The 21,063-nt window shown below is 29.0% G+C and overlaps 1 protein-coding gene across 1 annotated transcript in view; it reads right to left on the reverse strand.

The window, feature by feature from the left end:
• LOC113377415 (peroxidase-like) overlaps positions 1–21,063 on the reverse strand; it is a gene marked incomplete at its 3' end in the record, with an annotated part of 75,970 nt that overhangs the window by 15,997 nt on the left and 38,910 nt on the right. The window contains 1 exon segment of the mRNA XM_026617732.1: positions 8,587–8,819. Within this exon segment, the coding sequence (XP_026473517.1) occupies positions 8,587–8,813 (227 nt within the window).

Here is a 21,063-nt window from a genome sequence, read left to right on the forward strand (position 1 = left end):
CAGTAGGTCTAACAATTTTCTCTTCAATAAATGTGTGAATATTTAATTGTTCAATTTCCCAGTGCGTTATAATTTCAGCAGTTGATTACCATATTTTACAAATGGTTAAGATTTGCTATTCCGAACGATTCATCTTGAAATCTTTAATTTTTCTTCCATATACCACAACTTGGAATTTACAACTATGTAGTAAAAAGGCGAGCAAGACTTGACCATAATTACTTCAATTTCTTTTTTTAATAGAATAAATATTAGCGAATTTTTGTACCTTACCCATGGTAACGAATTAAATATCTTATAGATTCATATAAAATAATCGGGTACTCGTATACTTTTACTTAACTAATTTATTATGGATTTTTTTTAATTCAGAAATGGACAACAAGAAAATCTGTATGGTTATTGTGATAAATATTATATCGATAGTTAAAGAATCACTCCAATAAGTGAATTCACCAATTCTGTTTATATATGCAAAGATGTGGTAGTGCTAAAGGTCTCTAACATTGACATTGAGCAGCTTCTTCTTCAGTCTTCTTCAAATTGGTGTCTCAAGAAGCTGAGTGACTATAGAATTTGAATGATGTTCTACTGATGAAAATGTTTGACACTGTTTATATTTATAACTTTGTTTATAAATTCTATGTTAAGATCGTCGTGTAAGGTCTTATAGCTTATGAAACATGGAGCATTAGTAATTTGTTTAAAAAATTTTGCTTGCACAGCTCCACAATTGAATGCCATAAGTCTATATTGGTTTTATTATTATCAAATGATAGAATTGACTTGTCCCAGAAGACAGTATAGCTCAGCACTTCGAATTTTTACAGTTTTTAATTTTGCGGGAATATGATCCTTCCATGTCAGTCCACGATCCAGATGAATACCTAGATATTTAACACAATCAGTACTTGCTTGGCCATGAAAATGCCCTCCTTGCATTGTCTGAACGTGTTTGTTATACCATCAAGTATATAATACTACTTCTTCAACCAATTCTATAGAAATGTAGGAAAGACAGAAAAGCCTCAAAATTGTTTTATTACACCAGTAATATATCATTCATAACAACATAACGAAGGCAATTTCGCCCGCAAAGTGCTTCACCCATTCGGCCGACACACGCGGAATCGAACATGCTGATCAATTACCGATCAATACTGATCATTACTGATTCGATCCAATATATGTAAGTATATTTGCATCCGCAACTAGATTTGTATTATTGCTTTTCAGATCATATCATAGTGTTAACAATGAAATTGACGGATGTAGATAATATTGTCGTAATAGGTAGAAAACCGCAAACGTAATCCCGAAGGAAAAGGAACTTTTGTAAAAATTTAAGTATTGTATGTCAGGGATTGACTAGGTTTATTGGAAATGCATTACGTGCTTTTCTATGGATATTATTTACACAGTTGCGAATAATAGTGGCAGTAGGAAGACTTCTGCTTGATACAATTTCCTAAGAAGAAGAAAACTGTTTTGAGAAAATATAAAAACAAAGCATTTTATTTTTGCCACACCAAAAAAAAAAACAGACCAATTGAATTGACTTGTATATACAACAATGGGGTAATTGACAAGTTTTATGTAGAGAAGATATATAGAAAATTAAAAAATCGAACATATTTTCATATATATACTTTTACCAGCAGTCAGCTCTATGACCTCATTGACTTTTTAAACGACGTCTCGTTATTGATGGCAACCCAAACGATTGTCCAATCAATTTGTTAATTTTTTACCACAATTTCTGCAATACTGATAAATTTTTATTAGTGCAGCAAAGTCAGATATTTTCTTTTACTTGGAAACGTATAGCCATCTATAAGTGAAATACGATGTGACTGCTGCTTGACATCAGGTTGTTCAAGGCAGATATCGAAAATAAAACCCGTGATTCAAAGTCGGACATAATGCACCCAAAAAGTTTCAAATGTTGGTTTTAAATAAAATCAGGTAATTGGAATAAATAGCCCATTCTCACCCTATCACCCTATCTTCTAAATTAGTATTGACCATTATTGTTATTAAAATGTACAAAAGTTTAAGTATTGCATTGTGTAAAAAATTATTATGCTTATTTAATCATGAAAAAAAACGTATGATTTTAGTTTTCAGTGAGAGTGAAGTATTTATAATATTGTAATTTTTATTAATATTTTAATATTTTCTATATCATTTGTCTACATCATTACCATGATTCATCATTATCATATAATAAAAAATATATTATGTATATTCAGGTATTCATGGTTTACACGGCAAAATTAACACCAAACTAAACATGGAAATAGTTTATATAGTAATAGTTCCAACATATCACTAATCGTCAGATTAGACCATATGTTGTACCATTCTAATTCCAGGTGTGGTTGCGTAATAAAATCTTTGCGACAGTTTAGATTTTAGACGGATGTAGTTGCGCCATCGGAAAACCATAACAAATTATCAAATATTTCCTCAAGCTCTTTTGTTTTTAATGATTGAAAATGACAAAAAAACATCTACAAACCCATACACCTTAGACTTCACTTCTCATACTTTTTGCGGAATTATTGTTCCATAGTGTTCCATTAGTCGTCCAGTGCAACTCTATAAATTTATAATGCTCAGTCACAGGATATGTTAATTTACATTTTATACATAATATTCTGTTAAGTAATTTTTGTAATATGTCATGATTTGTATCATTTGCCACCATTGGTCTAATCAGTCCTAGGTTTATTTCGTAAGTCAATGAGCTTTAAATTAATATATATATATATATAATATATTCCAATTTTATATAGTAATTCAATATTAAAATATCGATTGTCAATTATGCAATACTGATTTTAGTTCATTAAAATAATATTAGATATTAATCGTAAACCGCAATTGTAGAGTAATATAATAATTCATTACCTGGATATAATATCTCGGAGCAAGATAAATATCAATATCGGTAAGTATCAATACTAAACATCTATTACAAGTAGATATCGTATGTTCTCAAGACACAAAATCATTTAATTAAGTATATATACGAGAGATGGGATTATCATATCCGAAGCCGGATCGGTTAGAATTTGACTCCGCTTCAGGGAGGAGTTATATCCATTTAACTTTACAACTCTGACAACTTCGAAACATAATACTTGACACAAATATGTTCTTTAGTGTGTTGTTAACATATCTAAGGATTTCATTAAGACTTTGAAAATATGCATGCAAATGCATTTACGCATTCCAATATGCATACAAATCTCAAATTGACAAAAGACTTGGGAATCAAAATCAATTTTGTAATTATTTTTAAGAGAAAATATAGAGTTATTTGAAAATGTTTATTTTTATATGAAAATGATGCAGTGGACCTTATATATGAAATAAGAACAAATCTTTGTGTATAATATTTTTCACAAAATAATAATACTTCACTTTTTTTATTATTTTTCTTTCCAGAATTAATTATACATTAGGTAGTTCGATTAGCATACTATTACTTTTACACAATTATAAAATCATAATTGTGTAAAAGTTATAATATAATACTAAATATTTTTTGACTGGTTATATACCATTGAAAGAACTTATTTATGGACAAGCATTATTGTATACAGAACATAGAATACAAAATAGCATGATTTTGAGACATTATATACCTGAAAAGTCCTAAAAGTGGCTGTGAGACGAGAAAAAGACCACTTATTTCGACCCAAATCTTTGTATTAGTACAAAATCTCAAGCAAATATCTGCACATGTTAACAAATTTAGTACCAGTTTAGGGAATGATATGACAAATCCTGTGAGACAACTCCACTCGGATTCACTCAGAGGAAGGAGTTGTATCGGAGTGATAACTCCGGAGTGAGTTATCCATTTCTAATATATACACGTATTTATAGTATCGAATTTATAAAAAGTCACTTATTTTGCATATTACTTTTAGCTATATTTATAACTTAAACTTATATGATGTATAGAAGTACCAAGAGCTTTTATACTCCTATCGCTTATTTTTTGATTTTGTGATTATGATAATTATGATAATTGTTAACCCAGGTAAATCCCATAGCTTCAGTTTTAATTAATTACCTGGGAATAGCAAAACTAATATATCAATGAACCAAAAAAAAATTAACACTTTCGACTCGGATGCCGCCGCTCCGGCGGCATAGTCATTTTACCGTTGCGCTCGGATGCCGCCTCTCCGGCGGCATGATATGTTTTACCGTTAAGCTCGGATGCCGCCGCTCCGGCGGCAAATCGTGTCGGCGACGACTCGTCGCAAACTAAACTTACATTTAATTTTTTTTTATTTTTTAAAAATTAATTTACTATTACATTCATTTATTGATTGATTTATTAATTTTATAAATAAATATATAACAAAATTAATTTATTAGCTCATGATCCCCATAATTCTAATAAAGATCTGTGAAGATGATTTTTTAAACAATAGAGTGCAATTTTTTTTTAATTCTCAAAATTTTCTATTTTATTATCATAATAACTATATTTAAAAGCAATATAACCACATTTTGAAAAAAATCCGATACAAAAAAAAATTCCGAGTTGAGAGATAAGTATTGCACTATAATATTCCGAGCGCAGCGTACCGACTGGCAGTCCGACTCCCGAGTCGAAAGTGTTAAACTATGCTGTTCGATTTAAAAAATTACACAGCTTCAGCAATTGACGCCGAAAGGCAGGACAAAACACTCAAAGTTATGAAATTTAAATATTATCACGCTTGCAACTATCGGCTAGGGTGTACATCAATCTCTCCAACTTTTTGACATCTATTTAACGTGTATATTTCTCCAGTTTTTGCCGCCGGCGTCAAACAATAACAAGTCACTAAGTCATTCAGAGAGACCCGCGCGAGTAAACGGCACCGCCGTGGGCAATTTCTGTTTCTAAATCTCACGATTATTTCGTGATCTCATAAAAGGATACCGAACCGCTCTTATTAATATTTATCAGCACGGAGAAAATGGTTAAAAAATCGACGACACGATTTTAATACATGGCCCGGAGGTGTTGTTTAAAAACAGCGCAAGTTGACCCGAGGTAATAGATATAACAGAGCAAGTGAAATTTCTGATCTAAATGGTTAGTAAAAGAGAATACAGATTGGTTTGTAAGGAAACTTATCTGCTTATTGAAATATGATCCTTTCGTATGTTCAAAAAACTTTTTTTTTGATCTGTAATCAGAACTTGAAGGTCCTATAAGCTTTTGTGATGATTTTCATAATTTGATGTAGCAACATCGAGAAAGGGCTATTTTCAATTATTTATATTTTGAAGCAAAGACTGATGTCACTTCTGCTTGACATTAGGCTGTCGGATTCGGGTGTTTAACTTCTGATTGAACTCCCATAGCTTTAACCACTGATCCACGAAAGAGCCCTTTGTATAAAATGTTTCTATTTCCTTATTTTTCGACACCTCCAAGAAAAGTTTGTTTGAACAAAAAAATCCAATTTACTATTGCGCTTTCTCTACACTTCATGTCATTTTGAATCGTTTGACACAAAAGTTGGAAAAGTATGTGTATGTGTATGCATGTGTATGTCAAAATTTGCTGTTTCGATGACATTCTCTCAAAAACGACTACACTGATTTCAAAAAACTATTAAAAAACATTTGAAAAAACTTGAAGACACGCGTTGACTAATTTTGCAAAACGATCAGGTGAGCCGTTTCTTCAAAATTAGCAGAAAAGTGCAAAACATCGCATCTACGTTTGCACAAACAATCCTGAACCGATGTTGAAAATCCAAAAATTGATGAAAATATTGAATTTGTAAACTTGCTGATTAGTTTGGGGGGGGGGGCGTCTATTAATCACGTGAGGTTTTTAGGAGGATTGGGGGTTTGAACAAAAATCACGAAATATCACGTGGGAGAGGGAGGGGTATAGTAAGATATCACGTGAATTTATTTTTTAACTATTTTTTTTAAAAAAAGTTCAAACATTTTCAAGAAAAATTCAAAAATTGTACAGTTTTTTACGTAACTAAAAATACACGTGAAGTTTGGCGGGGTAGGGGGTAATTCTGAGTATCACCATGGATCACCAAGGGGGAGGGGGGGTTCAAAAATCATTAAAAGCTCACGTGATTAATGGACGCCTCTTGTGGTAAAGATCAACCAGACTGTTTTTTTGTCAATTAAATACGATTTTACTAAAACTTTGCATGGAATTAAAGCTCATAGGTCAGATGTCAAGATGGTTTAAAAAATATCTTAAAATAGAGGCCTATGAAAAATGGTTTAATTAACACAATTGTAGATATTATTTGAAGTCTGTTTGAGTTTTTGGTGAAAGAAAAAAACTATTTTTGAATCAAATGATTGAAAATTTGATATAAATTGCTAATCTAATTTCTTATAAGTTTGTTCGGACGTATTTTTGATTTATTATATTGGCCATGAAGGTGACAACCTTCAGGGCATTATGCTTTACACGGAATGGTTGCTACCATTGTTGATAGCGGAGTGCTTTAATTAAACTAGTTGTTCACTTCTAAAAGAGAAGTCCGCGAAACAACATGTATAATAAATAACCAATGAATATATCTCCTTTCATTATAACTTAGTAACAGATCAGTGATTGTAATTAGAACTGCAACAAATACATAATATACAAACAAATCAGTGTTTAATACAGTCTACAGCTACAAGGGTTAAATTATAACCCAACAACCTGAATTATCGAAGGAGAGTTTACATAAATTTTATAACTACGAAACATAAATACAAAGTTCATGCTACTTTTCTTAGTGCAACTGACAACTAAAATTAATATTTTAGTCATTTTATAAAACAATCCAAAAAAAATATTCATTCATGATAAAAGACCGTTCTTAAAATTAGTTAAATATAAGATGTTTTTAACGAAAATAATACGACAATATTTAAGTTTAATCATTTTCTTAAAATTGCTATTTAATTTACTATCGTAATAATTTATTTTAATCATTAATATTCACTTAATTTCTCTGAAGTACTTCATTTGTTATCTATTTGTATAATTTAAAACCTGTTTCTTTAACAAGCATGGACCGGCTTACGATATTCATCCCACAAGTTGAAAGATATTAAGTATGTCCATGTCACGAATTAATTCAAGTGAATGCATGATAAAGAAAGTCAAAATTAATTTGTCAAAATTACAAAAATCTGCGTATATTTATTTAAAACATTCACCAAAAAAATAAACCGGTACATAATCTTATCTCAAAGAATTATTTATTCAAAAATTCTCTACACTTGATCTGTTTGGTCACTTTCGTTTACTTTGTGTAAATGACATGTAATTTTTTTTTCGACAACGCATATCCGCATTCGTTAGTCATAACTGTATCATTACAAGTAGATAATTATCTATAAAAACGATTATTATGATAGTGGAAACGATAAAAAAATCTATGTATGTTTATTATTATACTTGGGAGTTTGCCCTCAATGGACGCTTTTGAATTAGGAGAAATTTAGCGAGGTAATCAAGATAGCGTAAATGATTTATATAGTTAGTTATTTCACTATTATATGTATACATAAAAAATCTTGTTAACGCATAAATGAATATACTTGTTAATTTATGAAGACATGTGTATTTTAATTTTACATTTTCCAGTAAGTATGTTACATAAACTGTGTGTGAGCAACTTACCATGCCCGAATTAATCGCCTTTCGCGTAATTATTAATTTAATCGTGTTCATGGTGTAAAAAAATCACTAATTAAATAATAGAAATGTAATACTCTTGAATCACTACTAAACTATATCAAGCTCACATTGATGAGTCCTGTTTTTTAGAATATGATTATATTTGTGACAATCGAAAAGTATTGAAGAAAGAGGATTATAAGGAATCAATAGTTTTGTCCTAAAGTTACTTTAAACATATATTTAGTTAACTAATTATACAGTAACAAAAATACTGCATGCAATATTGTTACTTGATTTTTTACTTGAAAAACTTTTTGAAAATAAAAAAACAGCAAGTAAAATAATTACGTTTTTGCAATTTGTTAATTCTGACTACATGTTTGATAGTAATGTATCAATATTAATCTTTACTAAAAAAGTTAATTGGAACGATTTGAAATTGATCGGCATGTTTAGTCTATTTAGATGTTTAATAAATTTGCCTTAGGCTATTAAGATGATTGAAAGTATTGATTATGGATCATAGCGGTATGGGAACAGATAAACATAAACAAATATATATGTATATATATATAATGGAGATCTGTAAAATGTATCATATGCAAAGATCGAAGGAGTACCTACTACAAAAGGAGTAATAAAATACTAACTAATGCTTTGAAACTTAAAGATCTAGCTCATTATGGTATTTGGAAATACTAAACATTATTTATTAAAAAAATATTTGCAGCAAAAATAATTACAATCTACAATTTTTTTGTTCCATTATATCGACGTGTGCCAAAAATATTCTGGGTTGGCATTCGATTTGGACATTATAAGCGATGATGTTTTATATGGAATAAGTGTAGATGTTAGTAAAGTATACCATTGTTTATATAGTATTGTTATTATATATAGTCTAGACTTACCCGAATGGGTCTTGAGGCTCGTGCAGATAAGTAACTTGTGGTCCACGGAAATAATTCAAATAAGCATGCTTAGATGAAAGAGGGTTTACTGAACGTGGCCTGGCAGCATGTTTACCAGAACCATGATTCACGTGAATGTTATATGACACTGCACTAGCTGCAGTTGCTGCCACCAAACTAAGAACGCATGCCAGTGGCACGAAGTGGCACCTGGCAGAGGTTCGCATGATGATCTGGAAGAAAAATTATGAAACCATTAATTGATGGCAATTTTTAGATACAGATGCCAACTAACACGTAGGCAACTTAATTGGTTAATGGGATGGAAATCACAAGTCTCAATTGAAAATAAACTCTTAATATACAAGACAATTATTAAACCAATATGGTCCTACGATCTCCAACTATGGGGCGCGGCCAGTAAATCAAACTAATTCTACGGAGTAGTATATGAAATTTTGTAAATATGGAAGAAGTATAGAACTTCAGTATAATGTAAAACTTTGACAGAATCAGAACTAAATAGAAGAAAGAAAAAGATGGATTTAGAGGAAAAAAGAATTCGTAACAATAAAAATAATGTAAAATATTGAATAGAAAAAGAATATAAAATAAATATAATGTATGTAACTAAATGCTACAAAACGGTCAAGAAAAACAAAAAAAAACATTTTGAATGAAAGTATTGAAATATTTTTATTAAACGTATAAGGGAGCTTGCGCAATATATCATAGTTACTGTACCATAGGCCGACGCAGGAAACAAATGAGCAGGTGCGTCATTTTGATCTTTATATATATATATATATATATATATATATATATATATATATATATATATGAATATGAATATGAATAAAATGAACAAGTTAAATGCTTGAAAAAGTAACTAACAATTCCTTTATTAACTATTAATTAAAATAATATCGATTACATCGTTTTGTATTCTTAATTACAACTATGTAACATAAGTAGCAACATGCAAATTACTCCACAAAATCAGATTAACTATTGTAGAACAGAATACTAATTCGCATTACCGCCAAGATTTATTACTTTCGATATGCAGTTGTGAATATAAATTTATTAACAATCAATTCGAATCACCTACATTTACAACACATTATAGGCTCTGATAAAAACAGTTGAATAGTTTAGTTTTATCGTCGAATGATTATTATTAACAGATATGTGGGATAAATGAATGTAATTGATAAAGTAATCAATAATATGCAGATACAGGCACACGAGCGGAATGGGAACATATTCAAAACAATAATTTATATTCTAATCATAAGTGGCCACTGGAATTATGCTATTGCATTCGTGCCCATTTGGAATATTTATTGTGACCGTTTTACACAGAAATGAGTTCACAAACGGAGATGACGAAGGCGTGGTCGCTTTGAATTAACCGAAGGTCGAAATAGACAAGACTAGAGTAAAATATCATTGAAGGTTGTTAAGGAATTTTCATACTAGATTTTATATCTTGCGTTTTCGCCAAGCTTCATAGATAACCCAACAATTACTTTATTGCTGTTTTGATAAATTTATTATTAGAATAACTTAATACTGATTACATTCCATTGGATGCAGCAATGCTGGTAAGGGCTATTTTCAAGTAAAAACTGAAGTCACTGCTGCTCGACATCAGGCTGGCCGAGGCCGGTATAGTAATATTATACCATTAACCATTTTCCCATATGAAACCAATATTAAAACCAATATGGGCCGATATGCGCCCAGTATCGATAAACAATATTAAACCGACGTTCAAAACCAATATGAGATCAATATAAAGGAACAATATTCACTCTACATTCAATTCTGCTTTCGACCAACAAGATTTGTAGTTCAAACCCCACAATGAGTGTATTATGATATAAAGCAGCAGTAATATCAAGTTTTATTTGAAAGTATAAATGAAAATATATCTCCAAATAAAAATAACCCTTCGAAGCATTACTACGCAAAGTTAAAAAAAATCATCATGTATAATGGTAATTTTATGAAATATTTGATCTAACAATCAATAAATTTTTTATATGGCTATATCAAGTTATTTAAGTTAACTCAAATTTAGAATTAATTTTACTATATATAACTACAAAATACAACTTAAATTATCACTAGGGAAAAGAATTAATGTTAGGCAACCTTTCAAAACTCTACATATTTACATTTTGCTTTCAATATTGCTAAATATTTCATGTGATTTATTAAAAGAAACAAATCAATTACCATACTATAATATGTTTATTTTAAAATATATCTCATTTAACATTTGCGAAAATTAATGCAACGCGTGCGATACCTGTTTACAATTTGTCACAGACATATTAACACCTGCATATCTGATATGACATAATTTGAATACATAATTTATGAGTGTCCCATATGAATGAATATGCAGAACATTTTATTGATAAATCCGCTTCAGACAGAAGTAAATCAGTATTTACATTTTTTCCACATTTATCATTGCTACAATGTAGGAAAATGTAAAATATAAGTAATAACCTCATTCATAAGAAAATTATTTGATGTCTTTATGAAATAATCAGTACAGTTATAAAATATAATATATATTTATTTTAATATACGAGGTCTGATTGAAAAAGTTGATTATTGCATAAGAAACTTAGTATTGGTAATCCGCAGAAAATAAAAACTATGGATAGTTTTAATAATGAAGGAAGACAAATCACATCCAATAAAAGTTTTACAACTGAGAAATATATTAATAGAACTACTAAAAAATAATATTATTTTCACAGTAAATAAAAATATATAGGCTGTTTATGGTGTTTTTTTAGAATGGAACCCATTGATTGACCATTCTTCCTCTGATGAGATTTTTTATTAGATTTTTGATCTAATAAGTTTTTAGCAACAATTAAACCATGTACTTGTTCATTGAACTGTGCTTGCTATCGCTATATCTTAGATAGTAATTTTTTCTAGAAGGCAACGCAGCATTTTTACCAACCACTCTTTTTATGTGTAGAATATATTTTAGATATGTAGGTATATATAATAGTTTTAGCGTGTATATGTTGCAGCAATGCCCACCAAAAAGGATTTTGACTCAAGATTATATTTGAGATATACAACCTCAAGCAAAAATTGGATATCATACAACTGGCCGAGGTTGAATCGAACCCTGGACTAGTTAATGCTAGACAACACTGTTCATTACAACTCGACGGGCTCAATCGGTCAAACCTTTAGAAACGCATGCTTCCCTAGTCTATAAGCCGCATTTTTATTACATTCCTAACCGCAGACTATAATAATAAACGTCTTCTATTATATTTATTCGCTGATATAGAATACAATACATTCTCTATAATAATCTTATTGAAATTGAGTTGCGTTTTGCACGTTCGGTTTCTTTTGGAACAAGCGAACACGCCACTCGCGCTTTTGGAGCATCGAAAGCAAAAGTAAATGATTACGAGGCTTTAAAAGTTCTGCTCCAGTTAACGAGCCCGAATAAAACTTACACCGAGATTATTGAAATTCAATCGTTGTTTGTAATTTTTGTTTGTTTGTTTTAATTAAGATTAATAAAAAAAATGTATGTTATTGGATACTGAGAAACATGGAGATCGTGTATCGCATGGGCGAACACAGAATTCGCTGAAGTTCCAGATTGACCTAATAAATTATTAAGTTGGTATATAAAAAATTATAAAATTGTAATCAGTATGACTTGACAGAATCCTGCAATAATTTATATTATAATTATAGGCTGTCCCAGACCTTGACGTCAAGCCGAAACGGGTTGATAATATTGACCTTAACTGTTCTGAAAAAAAAAATCCCACTTTGTTTGGAAATCATGACCATTTTTCGGTTATTGTCGTTAATTTCTAACTTTCTAATTTTTAACTAGGGTAAGTTATCGTAATTGTCCAAAAATCGAAATAAATTGAAAATTTTTACATTTCTACACGTTTTGAAGGTTTTTGAACATTTTGGCATACCTCAGAAAAAATGTGTGTGTGTGTGTGTGTGTGTATGGAAACAATTTTTCGTCGATGTTTTCAGGCGCACGGATCAACCAATTTGAATTGTTCAAAAAACATTAGATCTATTGATAGGGAGATGTGCTGATCAGTTTTTGGCAAAGGCAGGTTCAGCCGTTTTGGAGATATGGAGCAAAGAATGCAGAAAATAGAAATCAAGTTTTTGAGAAATCGGAGCATCGGATTTGAATGATCCAAAAACATTCATCAAAACTCTCAGCAGTCTGTCTAGTATTAATTAATACTTATCACATGAGATTTTCATGAGTTTTACTTTATAGCATAGCACATTATAAATTTAAGAAATTTTTATTTCAAATCATTTACAAGCCAGACAATTTTCAAAATTAATGATGAATGTGTAAATTCAATGCCAACGAGTTTACATAATATTGAGTCAAGTACAAATTAATTTAATACCAAAAAATGTATAAAATTTTCTTAAAAAATATCAACATTGCTGAAGTGGGTACCAAATATATTAACGAGCCAATTATATTACAAAAATCAATATAATTTTTATTAGTCATTATTATATTTCCAATAATCAACGTCTACAATTGTACAGTAGATTCGCACGTTAACCATTTCTATTTTCATAATGCCGGAACACATAACATACATTGTTCCGGATTTCACATATCTGTCTGTTTTCACGCTTCATATATTTTATAATTTTTATGTTATCTTATGATATATATAAACATATATATATTAATTGATATATGCATTTATAAAATATCGATCAAGCCATTTTTTGAAAGTTTGAATTAATGAATTTTATAATGAAGAAAATAAAGATCATGTTTTGAAGTATATGATTTTTTTTCATTTTTTGATTGCTATTCAATTATCGTTAAAAAATGTTAATGATTTTTTTGATGAATTTTAAAACATGTTTTTTCCTAGAATTTTGATGTGTTGACTTTGAATAAAAAATGATTGGTCTTCAAATTCCGAGAGAAGGGAACATCCCATATCCTCAAAACTTTGAATATAATTATTGAAAAAAAAATTAAAATAAATAAAAAAATGGCAGGTAAGAGTTTATGTCATCACCATTAATAAATTTAGATTTAATCACTATAATATAGACCAGGAAGTCCGTGTTCTCTTATGCAAAGTCAAGCGAAATTAGGCCCTTTTGACTATGCAATGTGAGGGAATATGATATAGAAAAATAAATGTTTTTCAAGGCATAATCATGTATTTATTTTGTTTCAAAAAGCTTTATTTGGGACAACTGAGAAAATTTGTTTAATGTATAATATTAAGAATTAAATTGTTATACTGTATTATATTAATTTTACAAACATTAAAAAGCGACAAAATAAAAAAAAACTAGTGGTGTATGGCATCGGCCTAAAGGCAAATTGCTGGAACTTCTCGTATCATAATGAAATATTCAAGGATGTTTTCAATTACATTATTATAAATACTGTAACTTTTATTGTTCATATTTTATAGACAAAATATAAGAGCCTATGAATTGGACGATAACATTGACATGTATTTACATAAAAAACTCGAAATAATGACATTATCTAATATTTATATGAATTAAAATAAATTGTAAATTTAATTATTTTTTGTAGTATATAGTGAGCTTTAGAATTTTAGCTAGAATTAAACATAAAATCCAAACTGTTTTATTTTTTTTAAAATGTATTTCTCATATTAATGATAAATACTTTTTATGATATTTGATGGCAAATGATTTCCATTACAATGTATTTACTGTTCGGTAACAGTGACAGGTAGATCACTTATTTAGATATGTCAATCGATAAGTGACTTTGAAATAGTATAGAATTACGGTAGCCAACATGTTATAAACAGAGATGAATACATTTGGAATGGCATGTCGAGAAATTGATTTATTGAAATTGGTTGACGAATATTCGGAGAATTGTCATATTCAAACAGAACATCTGTTTTGAACCTGGAAAAAATATATATTTAGAAATATTGAAATATATATCAAGGTAGACAAATAAATGTGAAATTGAAAAATGCTACAGTCAAATGCCATAAATAAAATAAAAAAAATGTTTTTTTTTGTCGGTTAAGATTTTTGTTAATGGGTGGTACTGACCGAGGGCAGGTCAATGAGCTTAGTTAAACTTCAACTCGATTCAGGAAAGAATAGTATGAGGAGAGATTTCCCATTGCCATTTCACACCGCAGTGCCCAAAATAGTCTATTTTCAATTGGAAACATATTTTTTATGTACATTTGGAATAAATAGATTTGCTATTTTGCGGTAAGAAGAAACTAGTAAAAAATCTCAAAAACAATCTTGATTTCATATGGCTTAATACATTATCTAAAAAACGGTACACACGTGTACGCTTGCAACTCAAATCAATTATTTGATACGATCACGACATAAGTTTTCCTTTCTATCGTTGTCGCAAAATATTTTTTGCTCAAATAATTTATTCCTAAAATCTATTTCAATATTTATAACCAGTAGCTTGCATTTCCATAATAACTACAATCTACATTTGTTGTCTTTTTATGTCTGTTGCCTTAGTTTTCTAAGAACACATGTCAAATAGAAAAACCTATCGATATTTAAATGTATGATGAAATTCACATTTAGAATTGGTTTACGAAATGGATTATTTTATGTACTAGGTTTTGCAAATTGATTAATAAACGTTGCAATACAAGATTTAATTTGGACAAGATTGTCAATTACAGCAGACAATTGTAAAGGTAATTTGAATTGAATAAATTAGATTAAATACTGTATATAAATATATATTTTCGGATTAATAGTATATGTTATCATATATATTAGCATATGTGATATATATTTTCATGTTTATTTTGGGACATGCAAATAAACTATGGTCAATTTAATGTGTTACGCTATTTTTATATTTAGGACATTTTGATTGTATTAAAATAAATATGAATAAAAAGAATAGAATTAAAAATTTGATTAGACTTTAAAACTGATTATAAATATACATTCTTAGATTAAAAGCATATATTATCAAATATATTAAAATGTACAATATGCATATAATCATAAACTATGGTCATTTTAACATGTAACGCTATTTTCATATTTAGAACATTTTGATAATATTATAATATATGTGATAAAAAACGAAGTTATAAAATTGATACTTAAACTTAAAAATTTTATATTCATATTGCGCATTTAAAGTTTATTTAACAATTAATTTTTTTTTCGAATTATTCATGTTGTTTTAGCATTTAATTTAGTATATTGAATTAATTTTTGTTAATTGTATTGCGTTTTTGAGTTAATTGTATACGTTTGTGGGTATCAACATTTAATATATATATATATTTTATTTATTTATCAAATAAATCTTAATAAAATAGCAAATATGAATTTGTCTTCAAATTAAGTGGATTAAATAATATACTAGTAACATATTATTATAGAGCAATTTCAATTTCAATTGATTTCAATTAATTCATTTATTTAATTCATTCAATAAACTACCTGAAAAACTGTATCATGTTAGTATGAAGACTGAAAAATACAATTTTTTTATACATTTTGTGAATATCAAATTATTTACTAATAAGTTTTAAGTTTATTTATTAATATTATTATATAATATTTATATTGTTTTTGCAATTCAACTGTGATTTAAAAATATTTGCTCTTTGATTTTGCCATCGAACAAAAGGTCATTAATGATCAACTGACCAATAATTTATTTTAAGTAACTTTAAATGAAATAGAGCAGAAGAAAGAAATTTGGAAATTGTGAAATATAATTTTAACATATTTTGGTCTAATCTATTTTTTTTGTGTACTGCTCCTTTTCCTAGAGAATTCCAAAAGCTGCACCTCGATAATATTGTAAGTATCAAAACTGTATTTAACATTATCTATTATATAAAAATAAGTCGGGTTTTCCTTCCTGACGATATAACTCCAGAACGCACGACCGATTTCGACAATTTTACATTCGTTGGAAAGGTCTCGGACTCCGTGAGCTTTATAGTAAAAAAAATTGAGGAAAGATTTCAACAGAAAAGCGGAAAACACTTTCTTTTTTCACATAGAGCGTCATCTCTGATACTAAGCATGCACTACAAACTAATATTTTTTGTTTGACTGCTACTCATTTTTCTTTGCTCAGTTCATTTCATGTGACAAACCGGCATTGTGTTCACTGTGAAAAAAGTTATTCGTTTCCTAACATTTCAATTGGAAACCATCAAATCAATCATGTGTATTGTGCAAATTTTTATTCAATTTCAACAGCAGGCAATTTTTTTCTTAATCTTTTAATCACCAATCAAAATGTTACATAAAATGAAACCATCTGGTGGTGAAACGGAGTTCGCCCGGTTTATATAGTTAATATAAAAGATGGATTAAATTTTATATCAAATTTTCATATTATTAATCTAATATTAACTTTGATTTTACAATGTAAATTTGATTTTGAAATATTTGCAATTTAACTTTGCCTTTAGGCAAAAATCCACGAACCACAATTTCGTCCTTGATACATTTTAGATAAATTTTAATGAAATAATAAAATTGTAATATTCATTTTGTTTATTCATTTTAAATAACTTTTAATGAAATAATAAAATTATATCGCAATTTATTCAATAATTTTTTTTCCTTTGTTGCTCATTTTTCTACAAGAGCCCCAAAGTGTGCATCATGACAGCTGCATCATGACATTATTAGAAGTACGAAGACTGCATAATATAATTTTTAATTAGTTAAACTATTGTATAGTATAGTACAATTCAAAGCATAACTAGACATGAAATAGCAGTAATTTATTCGAGAAATGAGTTATTACATTACAAGCAACTTCGGCATAGCTTTCAACCGCGTTTGTTAAAGATATGTGGGTGAGCTGCCGCGCATATTTCAGACTAGCGCCTAAGCCTTCGGTAATGAGAATGCAATAAATATACCAATCATTGATATAATTATATTAACTATGCTCTGAATATGCATTTCATTAGTAGGCAATTGAAAAAAACAATACCTATAAAAAACAATTCATAGAAAATATAATGCGTTGAAATGATGAAACCCTGAAGTGGCATTATTACTTGGAAGCTCATTATTTATGATCTATAATATAGATCATATCTTCAATAAAATTGTGAGTTTTTTTAAAGCATTGATAATAGATAATGGATTATTCTACTATGTCTATATGAAGCTATGCCGGTAAAAATGTCAATACCGGTATTTCGGTATTTTTTATTTTAAAGCCGGTAATACCGGTATTTTTAGTATCTTAAAGATATAAAAACAAGATTGATAGTTACTAGTATGACTATAAAGATATATACAACTACCCTGAATGAAACCCTGAAAGGGCATTATTACTTGGAAGCTTATTATGATCTACCAGTGAAAATTTCAATACCGGTATTTCGGTATTTTTCATGTTAAAACCGGTAATACCGGTATTTTTATTATCTAAAAAACAGTAAGTTTATTTTTTTAATAATAAATTAACAAAATTATATCCAATTTAATTAACTCATCATTAGTATTGAGTATATTGAGTACTTTTCATTAAAATCAAACGCATGAGGAACAAAGACCAAAAACTTATTAAAGATTATTTAATATTATTATAATAAATAGTGTTGTCTGTATTCAATGCGTTAAAATCAGCATAATTTTCAATATTTTAAAAACAGTATTTTTTATACTAATTTAACTCTTTGGGGACGGCTGTCCACCTGAGTGGACAAACATACTCTGTGAGGCACAGGCTATTTTATAAACAATGACTCAGTTTGCATCGAAAAGTTGAATAAATTACATATAGCAGCAATGTTGTATTTTAAAAATAATTTCAAGTTATTTTAATAGTATTTTTAGCCTTTTTCTTTGCTATATAGTCTTTTTTCAATATTTAAAACGACCGAGCGCTTTTAAATATGTCAAAACGACTGGTAAATTTTGCGAATTAAGCAGTAGTGAAGATGAGTTTCAAATAGACATTCATACAGACAAATTTTACGAAATTACTATTTGCACCGAGGATAGTGATGAATGTGGTGATGATATTATCCCACCAACAAAAAGAAGAAGTTCGACAAATTAAATGAAGAGCGGAAAGACTTTAGCGAATGTGCCGATTATCCTTCAATAATCGAGTTTGACATACATCAACAAACACCCTAACTACAAACACCAAGCAATATAAAACATCCAATAGATTATTTTACTATATGTTTTACAAATGAATTAATAGACAATAGAACCACTTAAAGATATCTGCTTAGGCGATTATGGGGTTTGAAGATAAATTTGTTCCGAAAGATTTCAATTCGAGTGTAAAATGTATTAACTAGAGCTTATGTAAAAATAGCAAAAATACCGGTAATTTTCAGGTAATTACTGGTAATAATACCGCTGAAATTTCGAGCGGTATACCGGTATTTCGGTATACCGGTATGTAGTAAAGCTGAAGAAAATTGGGTGAAATGTATAGTTTGCAAGATATGGGCACATGTAAATTGTGCTACATTAGATAATTTAAATAATAGTTATAAATGTAATAAATTTTAATGAATTTTCATCGAAGTTAAATCAAAACAATACAATTATTACACCTTGCTGCGTCTTTTTGTTCACTCACCCATTATATTGAAATTATGGCAACTGTTAAAATTTACTTTTATGTGTAACTACAATACAAAATGATTTATTGCAATTTACGTTCATTATATTCCATGCAATCCAAATCATTTACGAGTTCATTTTACTCACGTTTATGAACCGTTCTAGATATGGCAACTTATGCCATAAATTTTATTTACTTAGGTGCGTTTTGCTAATGAAAACGCCTTAGCAGTTGGATATAATTCAATCAAAGTCCGTTGAAATGTGAATTATTGATGCCATAATAAATAGAATCAGAAATAATCAGAATTATTGCGTTAATAATTTTACTTGTATTTTATGAATAATTACACGGTTTCACATTCTTGAAGTTTATCCCATTTCAACTCTTTCTACTCGCAAATTACAGAATTAATACGTATTTTGCCACCGGAGCGGCAGCATTTGAGTGGAAAGGGTTAATTCTTGTTGACATGGATTTTTGTTTGTACTGACAGATGTAAGTCAAGTGTTCAGTTCACCACAATTAGAAAATTACTAAAATTTGGTTGTCTATCATTAAAAATATCAAAAATGGACTATTATTGAATCGTTTTCTGTAAGACATTAATGAAATATTATCCGAAAACAACATACTATGAAATGCAAAATTCAAATTGTTGTTAAACATTTTTTTTTTGACCACAAAATTATTTTTGCTAAATAATGCCAACAGTGGTAACCTCAGTATTTATATTTTATTACCAAAAATCAGTCAAACGATTTTTTATGAAATATTGCACATATAAAATGAAGTATGTAAATAATGGGCAGTACTGCCTTAGGGCAGGTCCGTAGGATGAGTTAAACTCCAACTCGATTAAGGGAAGAACATTGGGTGAGGTGTCCCATTGCCATTTTACACCGCAGTGCCCAGAAATGAGCTTTTGCAATTGGGAACATATTTTTGATCTATATTTTCAAGTAAAAATAGACATCGCTGCTGCACGATGTCAGTTTGTCCAAATGTTGTCAAAATCAAGTATATACAATTTTAATTTCATTTAATTATGATGAAAGATGATTTTATTAAATTTTGCTCTTTTTTAACAATTTTATAAATTTTATTAAAAAGGAATAAAAAAGTTTAATATAGGTTTAGGATAAGTTAGAATATAGGTTCTTTGATTTTTTAGTAGTTGTGTAGATTTTATGGCAGAGTTGTAATAGAACTATAATTTCAATTAATTATATACAATATATCGCATTTATGTCTCGTTAATCTGTTAATATCGTTAACTATTAACTATTTACGACCGATTTTCAATGTTTGTCTTATATAATAACTAGACGACAACTGGAGTGAGCGCAATGAAAGCAATCCAAATAAAATGGAGTAAGGTCTTGTTTTTATTACCAGCGGCATAAAATGAACGGAATATCTGCACTCATTAAATTATCGCAATGACTACATGGAATTGTGCACGACAATTAATTGTTTTGACATGTTTAATTCATTTATGTTTACCGGAGATTTAGCTCTCATTTTGTAATTAGAACAAAAGCACGATTCCCATTTGTAGCGTGGAGTAAGTTCAGAAGATTAAGGTGATTTTTAAATCTAATAATAAACTTGATCTAACAACTTTTTTGCTAGGTTTTTAGGGTGTTCAGTCATCCAGGTTTAGCCTGAGAACGTTATTTCTGATAGACAATTACACTCATGTATATTAAAGCCCTATTACAGAAATTGTAATTGTAATAACAACATTTGTCACACAGAGATAAAACAACTGTTTGGGCTGCCATCTGTAAAACAGACGACTCATAAGTTCTGATTGCTTTTTTAACTGA

This window comes from Ctenocephalides felis, unplaced genomic scaffold, assembly GCF_003426905.1.
Source record: "Ctenocephalides felis isolate EL2017-DRISC unplaced genomic scaffold, ASM342690v1 CF-g0.4_SCAFFOLD_01886, whole genome shotgun sequence".
Taxonomy (NCBI): domain Eukaryota; kingdom Metazoa; phylum Arthropoda; class Insecta; order Siphonaptera; family Pulicidae; genus Ctenocephalides; species Ctenocephalides felis.